The sequence below is a fragment of the Propithecus coquereli genome, unplaced genomic scaffold (genome assembly GCF_000956105.1).
Source record: "Propithecus coquereli isolate 6110/MARCELLA unplaced genomic scaffold, Pcoq_1.0 Scaffold142, whole genome shotgun sequence".
Taxonomy (NCBI): Eukaryota; Metazoa; Chordata; class Mammalia; order Primates; family Indriidae; genus Propithecus; species Propithecus coquereli.
In genome coordinates this window covers 282,319-304,832 of record NW_012138525.1, presented here as the reverse complement: position 1 = coordinate 304,832, position 22,514 = coordinate 282,319, and the positions used below count along the sequence as shown (strand labels likewise).

The 22,514-nt window shown below is 56.4% G+C and overlaps 2 protein-coding genes across 2 annotated transcripts in view; one reads left to right on the top strand and one right to left on the bottom strand.

Annotated features, from left to right (window-relative positions):
- The window catches only part of LOC105806506 (ficolin-1-like), a 7,663-nt gene extending 4,659 nt beyond the window's left edge, over positions 1-3,004 (top strand). The window contains exons 4-6 of the mRNA XM_012639640.1: positions 2-109; positions 959-1,093; positions 2,160-3,004. Coding sequence (XP_012495094.1) covers positions 2-109; positions 959-1,093; positions 2,160-2,407 — 491 coding nt within the window. The 3' untranslated portion in view covers positions 2,408-3,004. The remainder of the gene's footprint in view (position 1; positions 110-958; positions 1,094-2,159) is intronic.
- An 8,749-nt stretch (positions 3,005-11,753) lies between these two features.
- Positions 11,754-18,783, bottom strand: FCN2 (ficolin (collagen/fibrinogen domain containing lectin) 2). Its single transcript, XM_012639678.1, has 8 exons — positions 18,714-18,783; positions 16,887-17,000; positions 16,039-16,092; positions 14,896-14,928; positions 14,358-14,485; positions 13,806-13,935; positions 12,833-12,967; positions 11,754-12,277 (listed from the first exon to the last, which is right to left on the bottom strand). The coding sequence occupies exons 1-8, from the start codon at positions 18,781-18,783 to the stop codon at positions 12,018-12,020; spliced, it is 924 nt and encodes a 307-aa protein (XP_012495132.1). The 3' UTR covers positions 11,754-12,017.
- Positions 18,784-22,514: the final 3,731 nt, after the last annotated feature.

Here is a 22,514-nt window from a genome sequence, read left to right as displayed (position 1 = left end):
GGCTCCGTGGACTTCTATCGGGACTGGGCCTCGTACAAGCAGGGCTTCGGCAGTCAGCTGGGGGAGTTCTGGCTGGGGAACGACAACATCCACAGCCTGACCGCCCAGGGTAGGCAGGGCCGGGGTCGGCGGGCCTGGGCCTGGGTGGAGCTGCCCCGCCCCTTAGAGGGGCTTCCTGGAACGTAGGCCCTGTCTTCTGGGCCTGCAGGGCTCAGACTCTGAGCACACAGGGTCCAACTGTGATGTCCTAGGACAGGCAATCCCTGCTGCGGTCCCTGAGCGCTGGGGTCAGAGGGCGTTCGAGCTTTGGGGTGAAGGCCTCTGCCAGGCTGGGTGCCACCTGCATCCAAGAAGCTGAGAGTGGGATCGAGAGACAGATGTTCCCCCATCTCCCAGGGGTGGTCTGTCTTTGCAGCTGGCACATTAGCCCCAGGGAACCCCTCCCTTGCCTTTTCCAGCCCTGGCTGTGACAGGCCCTCCGACAGCCACAGTCTCCCTGAGTGAGAGGTCCTTGCCCCACCCTCTGGTGCGTGACATGAGCTCCCCCCGGTCCCGAGGCCACCTGCGGCACTGCCGGCCTGCACCTGTGCTTGCCCTGCCCCGTGGCATGACAGGAGACCTCCACTGGAGTGTCTCAATGCTGCAAAAGAAACTGCCTTAGAGCTTCTCACACTGCTGTGTTAGTGGCCTGCACCATTTGCAGGAGAGCTGACACTTGGCGACGACCGCAGATGAGCACCAACGCCGATTTTCTGGCCTGGCTTATGAAATCGCGGGGAAGATGGAGACATAGGGGCCATCCCCGAGGTTCTCACATCAGCAAGGGATTTTCCTACGTTCCCAGTTCATTTTTCCTGGAGGCCCAGTTCAGACGTCCCTTAAGAATTCACCCGACTTCACCTCTCATGCCTGGTGACAGAAGATCACCAGGCTGGGACCTTAAAATCTTTCTCCCCAGGAACCAGCGAGCTCCGTGTGGACCTTGTGGACTTCGAGGGCAAGCGCCACTTTGCCAAGTACAGCTCGTTTAAGGTGGAGGGCGAGGCGGAGAAGTACAAGCTGGTCCTGGGCGCCTTTGTCGAGGGCAATGCAGGTGCGTGTCTGTGCTGGCCCGTGTGGTCTGGGCTTCACAGCGGGGTCTGGGAAGCAGAGACAACCTGGCTCTGTGTCTCCTGGCGACCGTAGGCTGGAGACCTCACCTCTCCGAGCCCGGTCTCCCCATCCTTCACGCAGACCTAACGCCTGCATCTCTGTGTAGCGAGGGATCACGGGACACAGTGGTTAATACACCTTCGGCTGTGTCTGCCACACGGTGAGCTGAGTGTGGCCTGCGACACTGACCATCGACAAACCTGGAAGAGGGTGGTCATTTCTCATAGACCCTGAGAGCCCCGTTTCCCAAACTGTGTCCGATGGAACACCAGCCCCGTGGGATATTCTTTACTAAAAGGGACTGAGGCCACAGGATTTTGGGAGGCGTTTCCGACAGAGCATCCACTTGGGGAATTCCCAAAGCACAACCTCTCGTTAAAGGCTCTGAGAACTGCTGCACACGAGGCCTGTTTAACTGTGTTGTGCCCAGAACTGCACAGAGCAAGGGGCTCCCTGGGCTAACTTCAGTGACGAGAGCCTTGCAGTTCGTACACCCCTTTTCCACGCACGATCCCCTGTGAGACCTCTGGGGCGGGCAGCAGAGCGGGCGGCAGCACCCCCGTTGTGTGGGTGGTACAGCAAGGCTCGGGTGACGCTGCTCACCTGGGGAGGCAGAGGTGAGCCGCATGCTCAGGCTGCAGCAGGGGGCACGATGGGCCCCGGATGAGGCTGGCTGTACCCGCCCAGGGACCACCAGGGCAGAGGCAACGTGCAGGCTGGAGGGTGGGGGGCACTTCAGGGGAGAGAGTGGTCCCAACAGTTCTGGGGAACCCTGGAGGAAGGAGAAAAGGGTTGGGGGGAAGAATTCCCAGACCAGGCGGGGAGAGGTGACGTTCTGCTCTCCTGTAGCCCAAAGCCCGGGCGGGTCGTCAATGCGCCTGGACCACAGGCGATGCGGCTTTGCAGCGAGGCTGGCACCAGCTAGAGGCAGGAGCAGGGCCAGGGCAGGGCCTCACGACGGCTGGGCTTCTCCTAACAGCCACAAACCCCATGTCCTCTCTGAGCAGGTGATTCTCTGATGTCCCACAACAACAAGTTCTTCTCCACCAAAGACCAGGACAACGACCTGAGCTCTTCCAGTTGCCCTGTGCTGTACCAGGGGGGCTGGTGGTACTCGGACTGTCACGAGTCTAACCTGAATGGTCGCTACCTCGGGGGGCCCCACGAGAGCTTTGCCAATGGCATCAACTGGAGGACGGGCAGAGGGTACAACTACAGCTACAGGGTGTCGGAGATGAAGGTGCGGCTCACCTAGCCCGCCGGGCCTCCTCCACACACACCTGCTGGCGGAGCCGCACCTGCGGGCGCGGTGGCATCCGACGTCCTCCTGTGTCCCCAGCGGGAATGTGCTCGTGCAGTGCCCCGTCAACCCGACAGACACGCCCCACAGCCTCACTGGAGGGAGAACTACGCTCCTAAAAAATGTTTGCTTGCCGACGGGCTTTTCCAGATTAAATCTGTGTTTGTTGAATCCCACTGGTTTTGAGCATTTTCCCACCTCTGTTAAACAGCAGAGTGAGGACGCACAGTTAGCAGACGGGACGACTGATGACCAAGAGACTGGGTGGCTTTCACATGGACTGTCAACCTCCCTTAATGGATGTGAGGTGACCCCCCCCCCACTCCCGAGTCTCCCGTGGCCCCTCGTGACTCACAGCACTTCACGCATCTTCAAACAGGTTGCTTTGGCCTAGAACACGCTCCTAAACGGGGGAAGTTATGACGTGGCCTTTTCTCTTCCCGCCGTGGCGGAGTCGGTGCTCCGGGCGGGCTGCCCGCTGCAAAGAGACGAAACACCCGACACCGGTCCCGGGGAGGCAGGAGCGCATGGGGCAGGCAGCTGGCTGCCCGAGTAGAAGAACGAAGGAGTCTTCCTCCCGCACAAAGCCCTCCGCCTCCTCGCGGGAGCAGCACCGGCCTTCCGGGAGGCGAGGGAGACTCCTCTTGCAGCAGGGGAGGTTTCTCGGGGGGTCAGAGGCACCAAGCAGAAAGGGAAGGTTGATGGGTGTGACCACGTTCAAATCCAGAACTTCTGCTATTCTTTGGGAGAATAAAACGGAAGTCACAGAGGGCAGAGTCGCTGTGCAAACGTCTATCTTTAGTTTTCTACTGTTGCTACAACTCATCACCGCGAGTGTGGTGGTTTTGCAGCTCTGTGGGTTAGGAGTCCCACAGAGGTCTTACTGGGCTAGGAGTGGGTTATCTGCAGGGTTGGGCCCTGCCGGCGGCTCTAGGGAAGAATCTGTGTGCTTGGCAGCTTCCCCGGGCCACTGGCACTCTTGGCTGGGGCCCCTTCCTCCAGCTGCACCGGCAGCAGCGCCACAGCTCTGCCTCTGACCACAGCCAGGAGCGGTTCTGCACTTTGACGATCGTGCGATCAGACTGGCCCCCCGGCTAATCCGAGATAACCCTGTCTAGGTCTCTTTGCCGCAGACCTGTTCATACGTATCAGGGCAGGAAACTTTGGTGGCGAGGGCAGGGGATAGTATCCTGCCTACCACAACCTATAAAATATCAATCACAGGTGCATATCTGAAAGCACTGCTGCCAAAAAAAAAAAAAGCTTGAAATAAAAAATAATTTTTAAAAATGTCTAGAAACGATTAATATAATGAAAGCCATAGAAATATGATTTTTGTGTTAAGGAATCTGGACAGATTTGATATTTCTTACTCTTATAATGTTTAAAGAATTTGGCCTATTATAAAGAAAGTTTCATAAATCCAATCTAAAATGTGTAATTAACTAATTGACTTAGTCTTACAATATTACAAGGAAATCTTAGTGCATTTATACACAGTATTGGAATATTTGAGAGACTTTGGGCTCGTTGAATTTCTAAGTTTAATTGTTAGAGTTCTTAAAATTAATTAGTACTAAGAAGGATTTTTTCATTAGACAACTGAAATACTTAAGAAGAAATCTGAATATATTCCACTTATAATTGCCCTCTAAAATATCTGAAGGGGTGTAATGAACTCAATTTGTAGTTTCCAAAAGCCCTTAAAAGGTGACTATGAAGATTTGCAGGTCTTATAAATAGAAAAACCAGAACTGTAAGCCAAATTTAAAATATTAAGGATAAACTAAGTTTTTTAATTTATAGCTTTCAGAAACTAAACATTAATTTGAAGAAGCAAAGCAAACCTATGAAGATTCTTCTAATCAACCAAATTTTTTCCAAACTCACATCATCAAAACTCAGTGAGTCTTTGTGATCTGAGGGATGAAATGAAACGTGTGAAAAGGCAGCAGAGCCTCTTCCTCTCCGGTCCATGCTGCTCCTCCCAGCCGGGGGGGGGGGGGGATCTCCCAAGCCGGAGTGCAGGCACGGCTGCATCCAGCAGCACCTTGGCATTTGTGACCATCCACACAGAGTTGTTTTTGTTCCTTTTTCTTTCCTTGTTGGCCACCTTTTGTATTAGTCGACTATTTTTATTATTCCATCTTCCCTCTATTAGCTTATAACTTCTCTATTCCTTGCCTGCTCCTTGAGATTGCAACATATTTCCTAGACTTTCTACAGTTGAACATAAATTATTCCTTCTACCGCTTTACCAACAAAGACCTTTAAACACCTTTAACAACATTGAACCCCTTCCCGCCTTTCGTGCCCTTGTTGTCACACATCCTCACCATACATTTGTCTCCAACCCTACGATCCTTATTCAGAGGGTTTTTGTAATATTTGAATTTACTTCTGGTTCAGACCACCCTCGCCTTGTGTTCTGAGGGGTGGCTGGGGTCCTGGGGGCATGCAGCCCGGAGAAGACTGGGCACGGGTGGGGCAGGCTCAGCTGTTAGCTCTGCCCACGTGATGTGCTGCCACGTCTGTTCTTGCCACGGGTCATCGTCCGAGTGGACAGGAAGGGCTCCCGGTATCCCCCGCTGAGATCTGGGTTTCAAAGATCTGGGATGGGGCCTCTGAAGAGTATTCCAGGCGGCTCTGATGGACAGTCAGCGTGGGGACCACTAAGGTGCAAGTTTCAGAGAGCCGGGTGGGCGGCTTGATGATCTCAGCGCAAGCAAACAAAAGCCAGAGACCCTCTGGCTCATCAGAGCAAAACTCTCAGGAATGAAGACAGCAGTCCTGGAAGCGAAAAGAGAGCTGCGCAAATTGACGCAAATAGGTTTCCGTTAGCATCCACACTCGCACGGCCCGGAGAAGCGGGAGTGTGCAGCAGGTGGTTGGCAGGGACAGGCAGGGACAGGCAGGGACCACACCTGGCCATTCGCAGTCCTGAGCTTCTCGGGTTCGGGAGACGCCCACTTAGCTACGGAGGTGCTGCACCCAGAGCCAGGCGTGCCTACGTGTGACGGTCTGGGGTTTGGGGGGTTGTTCTTTGTTTTCTCAGAAGGGCATTCTGCCCTTTCTGGCAATACTGGTGCACGAGCTGGGAATTACTGCCTGGCAGTTCACCTGGCCCACTCGAAAGTCGGCTCTTCCGGAGAAGCAGAGCTGGATTTGACAAGAGGAAGACCCTCCGATGTCAGCGACAGTCCGGGCCAGCTGGGCTGGCGGCCGTCCAGGATGGCAGTGAGCCTCCTGCGCCTGCGGGGCTGTCCGGAGCTGCGGAGGCAGCGACTCTGGCTCTGGGTGAGAGGATGGACCACGGCAGCCGCACCCTGTCTTCCAGGTCTGAGGTTCAAGGATTTATATCTCGACCCAGTTAAAGTCGAGAACACTCTCCTGTCTGGGAAGGCGCTAGACTCCGGGTGGCCCTGTCTGCTGACCTGGGACAGATGGACTGTTCCAGATTGTTCCCAGCCCTGCTTCCTGACGGGACTTGTGCCACATCTCAGGGTGGCCATGTGGGGTTCCCGGCCTCCCATGAAGCTCCAGGCATCAGATAACTGGCCGCCCCCACCCGTCAGGCTGATTAGTCACAGTGACATTAGACAGAGTGACAACCAACTGGGTAGCCCAAGTGCGGCCACAGAACTGGGGAGGCGAGGCTGGCACGGAGCCCGGAGTGCGCTTTAGAACCGGCAGGAGAAAGTAGGTTTCTTCTTTTCTCTCCTGCACCCCTGCCCTCGCCTGGCCACCTCCCTGCAAAGTTAAGGAACAGCAGCTGTTGGAAAAAACAGCCGCAGCGTCTCGGGGCCCAGTACAGTGAAAGTCCGGGTCTTGCCGCGGTCTAGCAGGGGCGCGGAGGGAGAGCTGCTCCACAGGGACGCGAGGAGCCGGGTCCCCTCGCTGCGTGGCTCCGTGTCTTCTCTTCCCAAGACGTGTCTCCACGTGGATGTGTTTCGTCGCGAATTGTCCCTGCGCCTCCCCGTGTCCGCCGTCTTAGGACAGTCTGCCTTGAAGTTACAGCCGGGCAGGAAGGAGCTTTGCTACGAGGCTGAATCATTTTGTTCAAAAATATATTTCGCTGGTCTTTGTTACTCAAGAGCTTTAAAAATCTCATCTCTTACTGTTCGGGGTCTATAAACGTTCAGGCGTTCTCCAGCCCTGCCAGCCCTCCAATTCCTAGAGTCTTCATTCCATTTTATTCCTGCTTGCAAACCGCTGAATTCTTCCCTAAGCTCTTCTTTCCCTCGTACCGCCTTGCAGGGTGTCTAACCTGTGCGGAACAGCCTGGCCATGGTGCAGAGGCCGGGAGGAGAGAGAGGACAGGCCGCGAGGCTCTCGGAGCACATGGGAAGTGGTTTCACGTGGCTACACGGTACACCGTGCTGAGGCGAAGGTGTTTACTACCAGTTCTAAAGCAACCACTAAAATAACAACTTTCAACACAGTCAAGCCAGACAAAGTGCATTCTCGCACCACCATGGAATTAATTATTATAGAAATTTAAAAAAAAAAGAAAAAATTCTAGAAAGTCTGTACAAAATCCCCAATATCTGGATATTAAATAACATTCTTCTAAATAACACATGGTACACAGAAGGGGTCAAAGGAAAAGTTAGGAAGAATTTTGAATTGAATAGAACCAAAAATGAGAGATATCAGGATTTGTGGGCGGCGCCCAGGAGGAAATCGCAGCCCCGTGCCGTGTCGGAGGAAGAAGGTCCCGGATCGATCCCTCAGCCCCCATCTTGAGAAGGCAGAGAACGAAAAGCAATTTAAATCCAAAGTGAGGCAAAGAGAGTGAATAATAATGAAAAAGAACAGAAAACAGATGGAGAAAATCAATATAACCAAAAGCTAATTCTCTGAGATCAATAAAATTTGTAAACCTCTAGCCAGACTGAGAAAAAATGAGAGAGAGAGAGAGAGAAAAACATAAAATATCACAACCAGGAAGAGAGAGACGATATCCCTACATAATCTGCAGATATTAAAAGAAATAGAAGGGGATATTCTGAGCAATTTTATGCCGATACATTCGACAACAGAAATGAACAATTTCCTTGAACCACCGAAGTCACTCAGGCAGTGCACAACCTGAGCAACCTTAGATGTAGAAAATAAACTGACATTGTCATTAAGGCTTTATATTTATTACAAAGAAACTTCATCAAGATAATGTGGTACTGATGTAGAAGCAGACATAAAACCAACGAAACAGAATAGTCCACAAACAACCCCCAGGCCCAGCGTCTTCACTGGTGAAGTCTACCGAGCATCTAAGGAAGAGATACAGTAATAGCAATTCTTCCCATACTCTTCCTGAAAACCAAAAAGATAGAACTACTTCCCCACTCATGCTGAGACCAGCATTCCCCCAACAGCAAAACTAGAGAAAAATCATTGCAAGAAAAAAAGAACTATAGACCAATATCCCCCACGAATACGGATACGACAATTCTAGGCAAAACCTTAGCAAATCGAACCCAGCAACATATTAAAAGAATCTATCATGCGCAAGTGAGGTTTAGCCCGGGATGGAAGGTTTGTTTACCATTTGAAAATCAATGTCATTCTTCATCTTAGTAAACTAACAAAGGAAAACCATATAATCATCTCAAAAACAAAAAAAAAAGCCCCAGAAACATATTTGATAATCTCCATCCATTCTAGATTTTTTTGACAGGCTCTCAGCAAGTAAGGAATAGAGAGCAACGGTCTATCGTCGTGTAACAAGCTACCACATCTTGTTGTCTTTTGTTATCACTTTCATTATCTCATAGTTGTGGGTCAGGCGTCCACACACAGTTTAACTGAGACCCTGGCCGAGGGTCTCAAGGCGTCCGCCGGGGCTGTGGTCGCATCGCAGGTCCAACTGGGGAGTGATCTGTCTTTCAGCTCACCCAGTTCATTGGCAGAATCCAATCCCTTGCGGTTGTAGGAGTGAGGAATTCTTTTCTTGCAGGTCGGTGGCTGGAGCTTGCCCTTAGTTCATAAGGCTGCCTGCAGTTCCCGTCCTGTGGGCTTCCCCAGCGTGGCCACTTCCTTCCTCCAAGCCGGCAAGGGAGAGGGAGACTCCGGCAAGACCGGCAAGAGAAGAACCGCTGTCTTGTGCGAAGTAATCGTGTGCACACAATCGCATACCCCGAGACCTGTTCTCCGTACTCTGTGGTTAGAAGCCAGCCATGGGCCTGTCTACACTCGAGGGGAGGGGATCGGGCCAGGCTGTGAGCAGCTCAGTGCAAAATAATTGATTGGCGTTGGTTTCTGCCTCTCACTTTGTGGCAATTTATTACGGCGGCGATAGAAAACCAATACACCCTACGTGTTGATAAAGGGCTCATGTTCAGAACGTAGAAAGAACTCTCGACACTCGGTAAAAAGAAAGCAAATCATCTAATTTTTAAAAAGTAGGTACACGATCTGAAAAGATGCTTCTCTGAAGACGGCGCACGGAGGGCAATAAGCACGTGGAAAGATGCTCACGTCGTCACTCACGAGGAAAACGCAAACGACTCCGCTGTGAGACTTCACCGCCCCTGTGAAAATGGCCGAAAGGACCCACCGTTCCCAGCGGTGAGGAGGGTGAGGAGGATCCAGGTCTCTCTGGCACTGCCGGAGGGGACGGCGCAGCCACGGCAGGAAACCGCTTTGCGACTCCATGAACAATTGGACACGCGCCTCCCGTAGGATCCGGTCGTCTCCACTCCTGCACGTGCTCCCGGGAGAAGGGAAAACATACCTCCGCATGCAGACTTGTGCAGAATGGTCCCAGTATGACGTGTCAGGGCCCCAAGCTGGAAGGGACCTGAATGTCCACAGCAAGCGACTGGATGAATAACCGCGGTCTGTCCGGCATGGAGCGTCACGCGGCAGCGCAGCGGAAGGAGCTAGCGGCCGCGCGCTGTGACGCAGGTCCACCGAGGGAGAGGCTACACGACAGAGCGTACACAGTACGTGCTTTTATTTAGATAAACTCTTAGAAAAAAACGGCTAATCTGTAGTGGCGGAGAGATCAGATTTTGCCTGGGGACAGAGGGTGGGGCGGGCTGGGAGGCTGGGCTGCCAAGGGGCCTGCGGAAACTTCCAGGCTTGACAGATAAGTTGACTGTCTTGGTTGTGGTGACGGTTTCCCAGGCGCATCTGTGAAAACTACTCACGTTGTACAGTTTGGAGACGGGCACGCTATTACGCGTCAGGGAGGCCTCTGTGGGCTCTCAGGACCGCTTCCCAGCGCTCTCGTGGCGTTTCCTGTAGGACGCAGGGCGATCGGCCCACCTGCCTGGCATGGCGCACCTGCCAGCGACCCACACCCTCCCCTCAGCACCTGGCCCCTGCCCAGGCAGGAGCCCATGTTCACCCTCCACAGTTCCCACGGTCCTAGAGGGAGGGGACCCTGGAGCCAGAGAGAGGGAAAGAATGAAGAACTGGACGTGGCCTCGGTTCGCGGTGGCAGGTGAGGAAACCCCACCCCTCTCTGCTTCCCACCACCCCTTGGACAGGACGACCATGTAACCCGGATGGCGAGCCCCCTCGGTGTCAGGGGCGGGCCACCCACCAGCCTGCAGAGCCAGAGAGGACACAGGGGCCCTCAGGCCAGGGTGCGGTCCCTCACCCCAGAGACCCCGGGCCCCAAAAGCTACACCACGTGGCCGGCCTGTGCGAGTCCACAGAAGAGCCGTAAAACCGACTCTCGGTGCTAACTCTGGAACCACCGCCTGCTGCTTCTGAGCACATGTTCCGAATAAATTAGAGGAGGGTGCTGACAGCAGGCATCGCACCAGGACTGCCCACTCCTGGTGCTTCTGTGGGGCTCAAAAACTAAAATATGTAAAAAGCACATCAGAAAACAAAATCCAGGGGCCCCCCCACGGTGGAGGATAGGGCTGGGAACTCCTGGACACCCTCCCCTCCTCCCCATTCCCAGGCCAAGACTTGGCCCTGGTGGCCAAGAGTCCCAGCCCCCAGCCAGCCCAGGGATCCCTGTGCCTGTCACAAGGGCCAGGCCGGCAGGACTCCAGGCAGCTGAGTCAGAGCCACGGGCTCGGGGGGCCCACCCTGCCTCGGGGAGCATGTGGCGGGATCCGCTGTCTCCCACGCAGAGCTGAAGCCAGCAGAACTCGGGGAAGCTGACATCTGGTGTCCCATGGCTGGGGGCGGGCTGGGAGGTTTGCCAGGTGCCACCTCCATGTTAACTCCTTCAGGCCAGGATGCCCCTGGGAGGGATGACCCCCGCCTAGCGGGGGGCTGTCCCCAGGGAAGGCCAGGAGTGGATACGCAGCTCACTGGAGTCAGAGCCGGTCCAGCCTCCCACGCCTGGGGCAAATCCACCCCACTGGGAAGCCTCCCAGCCAGGGGCATTTGCGGCCCCTCCTGCAGCGGTCCCAGCCACGCAGGCCGGGCTGCCTTGCAGACAGTGGAGCTCAGGAAAGGCGCAGTGCACACCGGGGGCCTGTTCCGTGTGCACGTCCGCCCGCACCTGCGGGCAGGAGCCGAGACTCACGCCGGCCCCCTGCAGGTGTTGACACAGCCATGGCCCCTCTGAGTGCTTCGCTAGAGGCTCAAGGGTCTCCACGGGTCACAGGTTGAGAAATGTCGTCTTAGCTAAACAGCACATGGGACCCAGTGGGATTCCTGCCCCGGGTGGCCCTCGCCAGGGGAAACAGCCTGAGGCCGGGAGGCTGCTATGCCCAAGGCACCTGGCCCCAGAGGGACCTGCCTGGACGACCGGCAGCAACGGAGGTGTTGGCAGTGCTTGCGCAATGACAGCTTTGTGGGCACAGCCCTCCGGCCACTTCCAAGAGGAAGCTCTGAGGAAGGAAGGCCGTCCCTCCCCTGGAGGGCTCGGAGCGGCAGTGCCCGACTGCCTCATTTCGTCCTTGTTTTATTTTTGATGAGTGAGGGGACCCAGGAGGGCAAGTGGCAGGAAGCCTGGGCACTACAGGTCAGGGGTACAGCTGGGCACGGAGGCTAGGGACAGCGCCGTCCCCTCTGAGTGCAGGGCCGGCAGATTTCCGTGAAGGGCCGACTAACGCGAACTGTAGGCGTTGCAGGTCACACGGTCTCGGTTCGGACTACTCTGCTTTGCCCGTCGCTTGGAAGCTACGTGGGAAAATGGAAACCAGCCACGGACGACGTGGAAGCCGTGGCACAGCCGTGTGCAATAAAATTTTATTTGCAAACAGGCACCGCGTGTCCTGCTTTGTTCATGCCTGTCTTGTCAGTCAGAGACTGACTCAGCCCTGAGGGCATCTCGGCCACCGCAGTGCCAGCCCCAGGACAGCAGCAGCACTTGAACAGCCATGGGGGCGTGACCAGTGACGGGGCAACGCAATGACAAAGGTGTACTGTGTTCGTCTGTGAGGCAAGCAGTCGTCTTTATTGGTGACGTGTTGCTGTGAGGTCTGGCGTGCCAGTGGCCCTCAGCCAGAGCTCTGTGGGTCACAGCCCACAGTAACGGGTTGAGGCTCCTTGCCTCCCACCAGGACAGTGGCCAAGATCCCCATGTTTCCTTCCTTTTGAAGGCTCGGGGATATTCCCCCTCCTGCCAGCATGCGTGGGGACCTCCTGATCAGAGCCCCAAGCTAGTGAGCCGCACCTTCATCTCCGACACCTTGTAGCTGTAGTTGTACCCTTTCCCCGACTTCCAGGTGATGCCATTCGCAAAGCTCCCGTGAGACCCCCCAAGGTAGAGACCATTTAGGTTTGACCAGTGACAAGAGACATGCCACCAGGCTCCGTGGTACTTCACAGCACAATTTCCACCAGCAATGTCGTTGTCTTGGTCTTTGGTGGAGAAGGGGTAGTTGTTGTGGTATGTCAGAGAATCACCTGCTCAGAAGAAAAATGCAGAATTTTACACATAGTACTAGGAAGCCTGGGTCCTGGGTCTAGCACAGAGCTGCCATATCCAGGTGCCCACGTTGTGCGCTGCACAACTCCGAGGCACACCACTCAGGGAACACTTGCTCTGCTGCTGCAGTAGCCTTGCCGCCCCCTTGTCTGCTCTGCTCTGCTAGCAAACAGGCATTCTCTCGCTTAGAGAGGAGGCTGTCCTCCAAGGAGAGCTGCGTGTGGCATAGAGTGGGAATTCAGTCCCTACAGAAACGCTCTTAAGTGTCATCTTTTCCCAGCATCCATCCGTACTGGGAGCGATTAATAGTAGCCGCCATTTACTGGACTTTTACTAAATGTATTTCATAATCTTCATAAGTACAATTAACCGTGGGTAAATTATCTTAACCTATGGATGAAGAAACTGGTTTAGAGAAGTTAAGTCACCACACAACGTCACACGGCAGAGGCAGAGCCAGGATGCTAAGCGGGTTTCTCTGCTTCCCAGACCCCACTCTGACGCGCGGGCCACTGCCCAGCGCAGACACGCACCCGCGCTGCCCTCGATGAAGGCGCCTAGGACCAGCTTGTACTTCTCTTCCTCGCCCTCCACCTTAAACGAGCTGTACTTGGCAAAGTGGCGCGTGCCCTCGAAGTCCACAAGGTCCACGCGGAGCTCGCTGGTTCCTGTTGGAGAAGGTTTCAGGGTCCCAGCAGAAGGGTCCCTCTGCTTCCAGGCACAAGAGGTGGGAATTTGCATAAGTTTTTGGGGGTGTCTGAGGTTGGCATCCAAAGGGAATTTCCTCAAGTTCATTACAAAGGCCTTTGTCATACGAGGGACTGTGGAGACCTCCTTTCCTTTGGACTATCTTCTGCACCCCAAATTCCTCCACTCACATTTATCTGAGGGACAAAGCATTGCTTCAAAACCACTGTTTCACTGTAATGGGTTGTGAAGTCAACAGTAGCCCAAAACAGGGAAATGATCTAGTCCTTCCTTTATCTGGAAGGGTCCCGGTGCCCGAGTAACGGGCCACTGGGGAGGGAGGGACAAGGTTCCCCAGCGTCAAGAACAATCTGACACTCGGGTGGTGGGCGGAGGACACAGACGCTGTTCTCATTCCCCCTGGTGCTGGCCCAGTGGAAGGGTGCGAGGACCGGCCAGAGCGGAGGGTCTCTGCTCCTGAGATGGCAGCTTCAGGAGGAGGAGAGTGGGAGGAGACTAAGGAGCTGGACATTGGCCAAGCCCCAGAGGCCACGACGTCCCCTCCCACTCTCAGCTTCTAGGATGCAGGTGGCACCCAGCCTGGCAGAGGCCTTCACCCCAAAGCTCGAACGCCCTCTGACCCCAGCGCTCAGGGACCGCAGCAGGGATTGCCTGTCCTAGGACATCACAGTTGGACCCTGTGTGCTCAGAGTCTGAGCCCTGCAGGTCCAGAGGACGGGTCCTATGTTCCAGGCCGTCCCTCTAAGGGGTGGGGCAGCTCCACCCAGGCCCAGGCCCGCCGACCCCGGCCCTGCCTACCCTGGGCGGTCAGGCTGTGGATGTTGTCGTTCCCCAGCCAGAACTCCCCCAGCTGACTGCCGAAGCCCTGCTTGTACGAGGCCCAGTCCCGATAGAAGTCCACGGAGCCATCCACCCTCCGCTGGAAAACCTGCGCAGAAGCCGGGACGGGACACGGGAGGCCAGGCTGACGACCCCAGCACAGGGGGCCCCGGCCTCCCCAGGGGCAGGAATTGAGAGTTCACAGAGCACTGCGGGCCGGTGCCACAAGCACACCCATCCGGTCTCATCTCAGACCCCACGTGAGGAAGCAGGGAATGGAGGCTCAGAGAGGGCAGGCAACAAGGCCAACGCCACACAGCAGGAGCGGCCCCCCTCCGAGCCTCACCCTGCAGCCTGGACTTTTACCCCCGGGTCACCTCCTCCTCATTTCTGATTCTCCTCATCCTCCGGGAAGGGGGGTCTCCCTGAGACTCCGAGGGCAATAGAGAATTCCTCCCGCCAGGCATGGAGCCCGGTCTCCAGGACTCCCAGGCTGCCCCCTCTGCCCGGGGACCCTCAGCGCACACTCACGGTCCAGCCCCCTCCGTCCGTGTCCATGTCGCAGAGCACGGCCAGGGGCCTGCAGTCGGGCAGGTAGACGGTGTGCCAGCCGCTCAGGAGGTGGCCCTGGCCGAGCAGCTCCTGGCAGGTCCGCGGGCCTGGGAGGGAACCGGATGGACGCAGGCCCTGGAGCCTGGGCAGGGCAGGGCAGGGGAGGCGGGCCCAGGAGGGAGAAGCAGGCGGAGTGGGGTCTGCAGGGCGGTGGACGCCGAGGCCAGGACGGAGACGCCGTCCCCAGCCCCCAGCTGTCACGGCCAATCCAGTCCCCTGACCTCTCAGCGCCCAGCACGGCCCCTCCTTAGTGTCTGGGCCCCTGGCCGTTGGGGTAGACGACGTGACGTAAGGAAAGCGCCATGGGTGCGCTGGTTCTCCAGGCCGCAGCTGCCAGCGGCCCAGTGACCCAGGGAGCCAGCAAGAGTCAGAGCTCTGCCTGGGCTCAGCAGCAAGGGGCTGGGCGCGGGGCCCGGGGAGGGGCCAGGTCAGGGAGGGGCGGGGCCTGATCACCCACCTGTGGCACAGGACTGAGACTGCCCAGCGTCCCCTGTTCGTGGGGAGAGAGGAGACACTCGTCACGAGGCGAGCTCAGAGCCCTGGTCCCCAGCAGCCCCGACCGATCCTGGACACGGGGGGAGCAGGGACACGGCAGTGACCCAGGTGCTGCCAGGACGGTCACCCTCCAGCTCCAATTAGGGCCGCTGGGCTCTGCCTCACTGGAGAGCACAGCCCGGCCACGTCCCGCTTCTCTCCTGGGCGCCGAGGTGGCAGCGCCCGTCCCGCGGTAGCCGCCAGCCCCACGCTGGGCCTCCCACCCTGGTCACAGCGGGGCCGGCTCTTCCCAGTCCCGGTCATTCCAGCTCAGACGCGTCTCCGCCTTAGAGTCAGGTCACTGTGGGGAACCTGCTGGCGGCCTGCGGTACTCGGGCCTGTGCCCCAGTCCTGTCCTCTTTATTGTAGACAGAGGAGTCTTGTGCTTTTTGATTTTTACAAGTTTTTAAATAAACGCACATAAATTAGACAAACCTTAAAGAGGTAAAATGTCCACATCTAAATGTCCTAATCGTGTGACCTCGCCCATCACTGGGGCGACAGCTGGCAGATGCCATGCTTGAGCCCCACGGACTCTGAGGACCGAGTGCGTGGCCCTCCCTGCACAGCCCAGAGCGACAGGGACCTGGGGCTGAGAACTCTCCCGGGGTGCGGGGCAGCCTGGGCGTCCGAGCCCTCCCGGGACGCGGCCTGCAGAGGCAGCCCAGGCGGCAGCCGCTCACCTTTCTCCCCTCGCGGCCCCTTCTCCCCGCAGTCTCCTGCAGAGAGAGGAGGGAGGATGAGAGAGTCCCCAGAGTGTCACCTCAGCCCGGGGACCTCGCCCGCTCTGGTTCCGCACAGCAGAGCTGCTCTGGGGGGGCCGTGGGAAGGCGGCAGCCGGACGGGCACAGTCCCAGCCTCTTGGCCTGGTCGCCACACACAGGCTTGTGGCCCTGCTGGCGCACCAAGGCTTTAGGATGTCAGGATCCCGATGCAGGGGAAGGGGACACAGGCCTTGACACCACGGGTTCCTCCCTGTCCCTCTCTGACCCTCTCTCTCCCTCCCTCCTTCACACACAGGCCCGAGCGTCCTGCTCAGGCCTCCCACCCTCTGTCCCCTCCTTACCTTTGGGCCCGGGTGGTCCTGCCTTCCCAGGGGCTCCCGGGGGACCTCGTTCTCCTGCGAAATGCAAACCCACGTCACTGGGAAAATGAGACCTAAACTGTTCTCCTGGGAAACCTTCACCGCAGGAAGCAGGGTCCTGAGCCCTGCGCCCACTCTGGTCCCAGTGACCCTCAGATCTGGGGCCCGGACACAGCCCGGCGGCGCCACAGGGGGTGACGGAGTCTGCACAGTGGCAGGTGCTGATGGCCGGGCCTGCACCTGGTTTGGGGCTCAGGGCGGGGTGTCCCCCAGCTCCCGTTTGGTCTTTGGTACAACCCGGGCGTCACGCTGTGTTGCTCCTGAGTCCGGGTCCCTGTCCCTGGGCAGGCGCCCGCCCTGCTCTCGTTGGGCAGGAGGTGCTGGCCGTGCCTGAAGCTGGCCCGGGCAAGTGCCAGCTCCCCTCCTTACTGGTGTGTGAGCCCCGCAGGTCCTGGCCCCTCTGGGACTCAGTGTCCTCGTCTGAGGTGGGTGGAGAAGACGGGGCCACCCACGTTTCGGTGAGACTAGGGAGGAGCACACACTCCGGGAGTCGCGCCCGTGGTCACATGAAGCTGCCATTGAGTCAAGGCCTCGGCGACGGCCCCACAGAAACACGCCCAGATGCGAGCTCCGGAACCAGCTACAGCAGCAGCTCACGCCCGAGGCACGTCCAGAACCCCCGTTGGACCCCGGGGTTGGCGCTGTGAGCTGGGCCAAGACCACAGCTCCCGATCCCAGTGGGGCGTTGCCCACCTCGGCATCTAAGTCCAGAAGAGCAGGAGACACCAGCCCACCCCCATTGCAGCCCACCCACCCGGGCAGGCACCTACCTCTCTCTCCGCGGGCGCCCGCCTCCCCCTTGGGCCCTGGGGCTCCGGGCAGCCCTGGGCAGCCTCGGAGGATGGTGAGCTTGTCGGAGCCCTCCACACCCAGCAGCTTCACCTCTGCACAGAAACACACGTGCCCGGTCAGTGCCATCGCCCAGGGCCTGATGCCACCCAAACCGAGGACACCTGCCCCCTTGGTGACATCGGGTCTGGACTGCATGTGGCTGCAGCCAGAGCCACCTGCCTCAGCTGGAGGGTAGGCCTGGGAGGGCGGTTTTCCCACTTGGTCTGTCCTCCCCCTGGGGGCACTGGTCAGGCAGGGAAGTGATGCAGGGCGGAGCCCTGGCCTCGGAGACCACCCTGCCTCAGGGTAAGCCCCTCCTCTGCGCTGTGTGTGCTGGGCAAGTCACCTACCCGCTCTGTGCTCTGAGCTACCACGTGGGGGTTATAACAGGGCTATGGCAAGGACTCGATCACAGAACAAAAATTTCAAAAATCTTGTAGAATTCAAGACCTTTAGGAAGAGCGTCATTAACAGAAGGTAGTTTCAATAAATAATGACAATAAATCTTTCTAAGAAACTCAGGGAATTTGGGTTTGCGTTAGTGTTTTCACTGCCCGACCTTGGCACGTGATCGTAGAGTTTCTGGGCTGCCAAGGGGTCTTCTAGGTCACCTGGAGAGAGGACGTGTCTGCTCCAAGGACGCAGAGCGAGCTATGGCACTACTGGGACCCGACAGAGATTGTTTCCTTGTTTGAAAACTACATTTTAAATTTTGTGGATGACAAAATTTACACGTCCTCCTGAGGGACGATACAGAAATATGGAATTAAGGCCTGGGGTCCCCGGCAGGTGCGGCAGCTACAACATTTTATGCAGTTCTTTGATATGTCCTCACCCCTTGGTCACCATTCAGAGCAAATATAGACTTTTTTTTCTATTTCCTTAGTTTTGTTCATTAAAATGAGTTCTTAATAATTTTAGACAATTAGAGAAAAAGAGACATTTAGTGAAGAAAATGAACTTACCAGAACATAAGCAGCAGAGAGGCTGCCGTTCTAGGCCTTTCTGTGCAGTGACATGGCAGCCGTCATTTGCCCTGGGCCACCAGGAACACGTTAGGGACCGTGGTGCCCGCTAGGACCTGTGCAAGTGCTCACCTGTGCTGTCAGAGCATCGTGCTGGGTGTGGCCAGGAAGCAGGTGAGACAGAGCCTCCTGGGGGCTGACCCAGGGGAGGGGCTGCTGGGCGGGACACTTGAGGGCCCCCAGGAGCCCGTGCAGGCCACGTCACCCACACTGTGCCATGCAGGGCCACAGTTGAGCTCCCTGTCCCCAGAGCCAGGCAGATCGCAGACTGAATGACCGGCTGCGCTGGGCCTGACTCTGCTGGCCGTGCCGGGCTGGGAGGCCTCCGAGAGATGGTCATCACAGCCAGAAATGTGACCAGGGCCTGCCCCAGGCCAGCACCCTGCACACACCCCACGTCCTTGCCCCGCCCGTGCCCCGGGGCTCTCGTGACCTCTCTGGCGAGGTTGAGGCCCCGGTGGCCCTGCTGTTGGAGCTCCGGCCAGGTCCTGCAGGCCGTGCACCTGGTTTGGACCTGGCCGGGCTAGCTCCAGCGTCCTGCTCCCAAGCCCTGTGAGGCTACATTTGTTTCTTTGGGCTTCCGTCTCCTCTTTTTAAAAGTGGCCCTTAAAAGCTGCTGTTGAGGCAATAAGGGCAGAATGTTGGCAAAGGACTTCCCGCTAGGCCTGCCATGCAGCGGTCAGTAAGCGGCCGTCAGCTTCCGGGGACACGATCCCTCTGCTCACCTGGGGTTCGACTCACCTGGACAGGTGTCGGCAGTCAGCGCCGTGGTGCACAGGAAGGGGATGACCAGGAGGACCGGCGTGGCCATGGTGGCTCAGCTCTATCACTCTGGTCTCTGCCAGGGAAGGAGCTCCCTGGCTTTTATGGGGCTGCGGCCACCTGCTGTAACCTCTGGCTCTGTTTCCCATCCCCGGTGGGGGTGGACACTTCCTCTGCTGGCCTGCTGGCACCAACTGGAGGTGGTGACCCAGTGCCCGTTCTTCCACAGGCCCCACACGCTTCCTGCTCAATGGGCCTCACTTCCCAGCAGGGACATGCTCTGCCCAGCAAGGGGACTCCCCAGGGCCGGGAGGACCTGTGTATGTCTTTAGAGAAAGCCCAGGCCCAGCTCCTCGGCACTGCTCTGCCAGGAGCACTGCCTGAGGAGGCAGAAGGAAGGGAGTATTTGCGGATCCAGCTCTTAATCGATTGATTCTCTTGCAGGTCATGGGCTTCAGGTCCGTGGAAGGGGAGGAACGTCCACTGCGGTGGGATGGCCCAGGGGCTTGGCTCCAACTGCAGCAGACCTGCAGCAGGTGGGAAGTGGCACGGCCAGGCTGGGAGCCTGGCAGAGGGGGTGACAGCCTGGGTCGTGGACCAGGCAGCAGCCTGGCGGGGCTGCAGACGCAGGACTGTGAATTAGACTGCGGTAGCTTCTGAGCCGCAATTGCTCCCAGGGGCACTGGACACCCGCCCTGTGGGGAGGACAGGCTGGATCGGGCCAGGTTTGGACGCTTTGCCACACGGCTCAGAGAAGAGCTCAAACCTCAAGCAAAGGCTCGCCTTGGGTTTAGTCCCATTAGAGACAGAGGTGGCCAGTGTGCCCCCAACTCCCACCCACCAACAGCCCCTGCACAGGTGTCCAAAGGATTGGAATCGGTGACCCAAGTCAGACAAAGCCACGTTGAGAGTCAGGTGCCACGGCATATCAGTTCCACGTCTCCGGAGTAGTGTGGGCCTGGGAATGTGAAGCCGTTCAAAGACCTTTGCTTTGACTTTCAAGAGCCAAGGAAATGCCAGACCCCGTACAGGCAGAACGGGGTGGGGAGAGGCAGGCTCCCGGGGACGTGCAGAAACAGAACCCAGAGGTGTGGGCTCCCTCCTGCCACCTTCTCTCTGTGTCCTGGCATCGCGGGCAGGACAAACACAGAGGCAGTGAGCCGTCGGAGCGTTCACTGGACGTCCACGGCAGCCTGCCCACATTCCCAGGTCCTCGGTCACCTGGGCTGCCTGCGTGGTGACTGCCCTCCTGAGCAGATAACCGTGTCTGCCTAAAGATGGCCGGGTCTGAGAGATTGCAATTCATAGTATGAGTATTTCAGCACGAAGAAATCCGTGTCAGCTCGGTATCTGGAGAATTGGTAATGCTTGAGAGTGTTTGGCCCATCATAGCGACAACCTGATAATCCAAATGAAAATGTGAAGTTGAGTCATCGAACGAGCTCGTGATTTTACATGGAAATCGTGCTGTGTGGATGTATAGTTTGGGAACATTTAAGAGATTTTCCCTAAGTTCATCCCATTCATATGTTTAAATTATTAGATTTCTAGAAATTAGCTTATATTCAGAAGATTTTATTAAAGGTAGACAGCTGAAATACTAAAACATAAATTTAAAATACATTAATTTTGGAAATGCAATTAAAATGTTTAAAGCCGTTAAATTAACTAAGTCAGTGAACGGACCAAGGCCCCTTAAAGGAAGTCGTTAAAATGTGCCTGTTGCAGATAGAATAAGGTTTCTAAGCCAAATTTAAAGGCTTACGGAAGCACCGAACTTTTGAAGTTGTAATTTTAATAAACGGACAAATTACATTTGAATTGATCTTTTTAATCAACAAGGTAACAACACACTGAGTGATCATCTCTGTGCAAGAAATTAAACAAAACTAAGCAAATAAAACACCGCAGAGGAAGAGAGCCCGCACCATGAGGACCAGGCACAGGCCAGCTGCTGTGGGTGGGGAAACTGAGGCCCAGAGAAGGAAAGAGGCTACCGTGCGGCCACACAGCTCCCGTCCGCCTCCCATCCATCCCCTCTTCCCTCTGTCGGGGCTCCACACCTGCCCTGGGCACCCAGCAGGGTCTGCGCCCCCAAGGTGGGTGGCTCAGAAGCCGGGGCTCTGGTACCTCCCTCTGCCTGCCGCATCTGTGAGGGCTCCAGCACAGGAGTGAGACACTCCCAACCCCCGCAGGAGGTCATCGACATAGTAGATAAAAGATCCATCCAGGGACAATGATCAGAAACTAACATCCTGTGATGGGCTTCCTTGCACCCAGGGCTGCACCTCTGCTCCGGAGCTTCCAAACGCCAGCCCTGTCGGTGTCCTGGGGAAGCGGCCCTGGACCAACACAGGCCTTTGGCTTCTGGTGTGTTCTGGCCTCACGAGTAGGAGGAAAAAGATGCTTATATTTAATAAGCACCGACTACGTGCCAGGCATGGTTTTATGTCCTGTAACACAGTGGGGAACAAGACAGGCAAGTCCCCGCGCTCTTGGAAACTGTTCTATTGAGGGAAGACAGAAAATAAACAAGTAGACAAACAAATTCGTAATTATCATGTCATAACCTATAACTCGAGAGAGTGGGCTACAAAGGAAATATAAGTACGGTGTATTATTAATGTAGAATAAACTGAAATCTCTGTGGCTTACACACATAGGCACACGTGCACACACGCGTGCACACACACGCACGTGCACATGCACATGCATGCACATGCACATGCACACGTGCACGTGCACTCCCACAGAAAGTCTATTTCTCGTTCTCGTAAGGCAACACTGTGAGTGCCCTGGCCAGCCAGTGTTCCTGCCGCAGTGATTTTGGGTCTCAACTGCCTCTAGCAGTTGAGGGAGTGCTTCTGTGGGCTGGTGGTGACGCGCCTCCCTTCCACCCGCTCGGCCTTGGCCAGACTGTCCCGCAGCCAGTGAGCACAGGGCACGCTGGGAAATGCCTGGTCGCGCGCCGGGAAGGGGAAGCGGGTGTTGCTGAGCACTGGAAAACGGGCTGAGGCTGTGTCAAGGTCACCGTTTGCCTGGAATAGGTTTCTCCATCCATTTGCTCTCATCCTGTTTGTCCCTGCGAGAGCATTTCTCATAAACAGCGTATCTCGGCGTCCTGCTGTGTTCTTAGCCATCCTGAGAACCCGCCTCTGGTGTTCAGGTGATTTACAGTAACGCGATTAGTGACGCGATCTGTGGGCTCTGCCGTTCGCCGTTTGTCCTACGCCCTGCCTGTTCTCTCCCGCCCGCCGTCCTTTAGGTTGGTCAAGAATTTTCAGCGTTTCACTCTGTCTCCTGCATGGCCTTCTTAGTTCTACCTCTCTGCACCCACGTGGGCGGTTGCTCCGAGGACCACAGTGCTCATCTGAGCTTGTCACTGTGTCCCTCAAATGACGATGACGCCACGTCTCATGTAACAGAGGATGCTTACCGCAATCCTATTCCTATTGTTGGAGATTTTGCTTCTATGTATGTCACGAACCCCCAAACATATAATTATCATTTTTATTTTAAAATTTCAAATTGTCTTTTAACAACAATTTCAAATGAGGGAAATTATTCTGAAGACGTGGTCAGATTGACCACTCCCCTCCTCTCCTCTCCCCTCCCGGGCACCAGCACTTCCGTCTGGTAACATTCCCTCCGCCGGACCTTCCCCTGGCGTTGCTGGGGGTGTGGTCTGCAGGCCACAAACTCCCAGCTTTCACCCAACTGAAAGTCTCTCTGATCCAGTGACATTTAAGAAGTGAAAGACGTGAGTCAGACATGCAATAT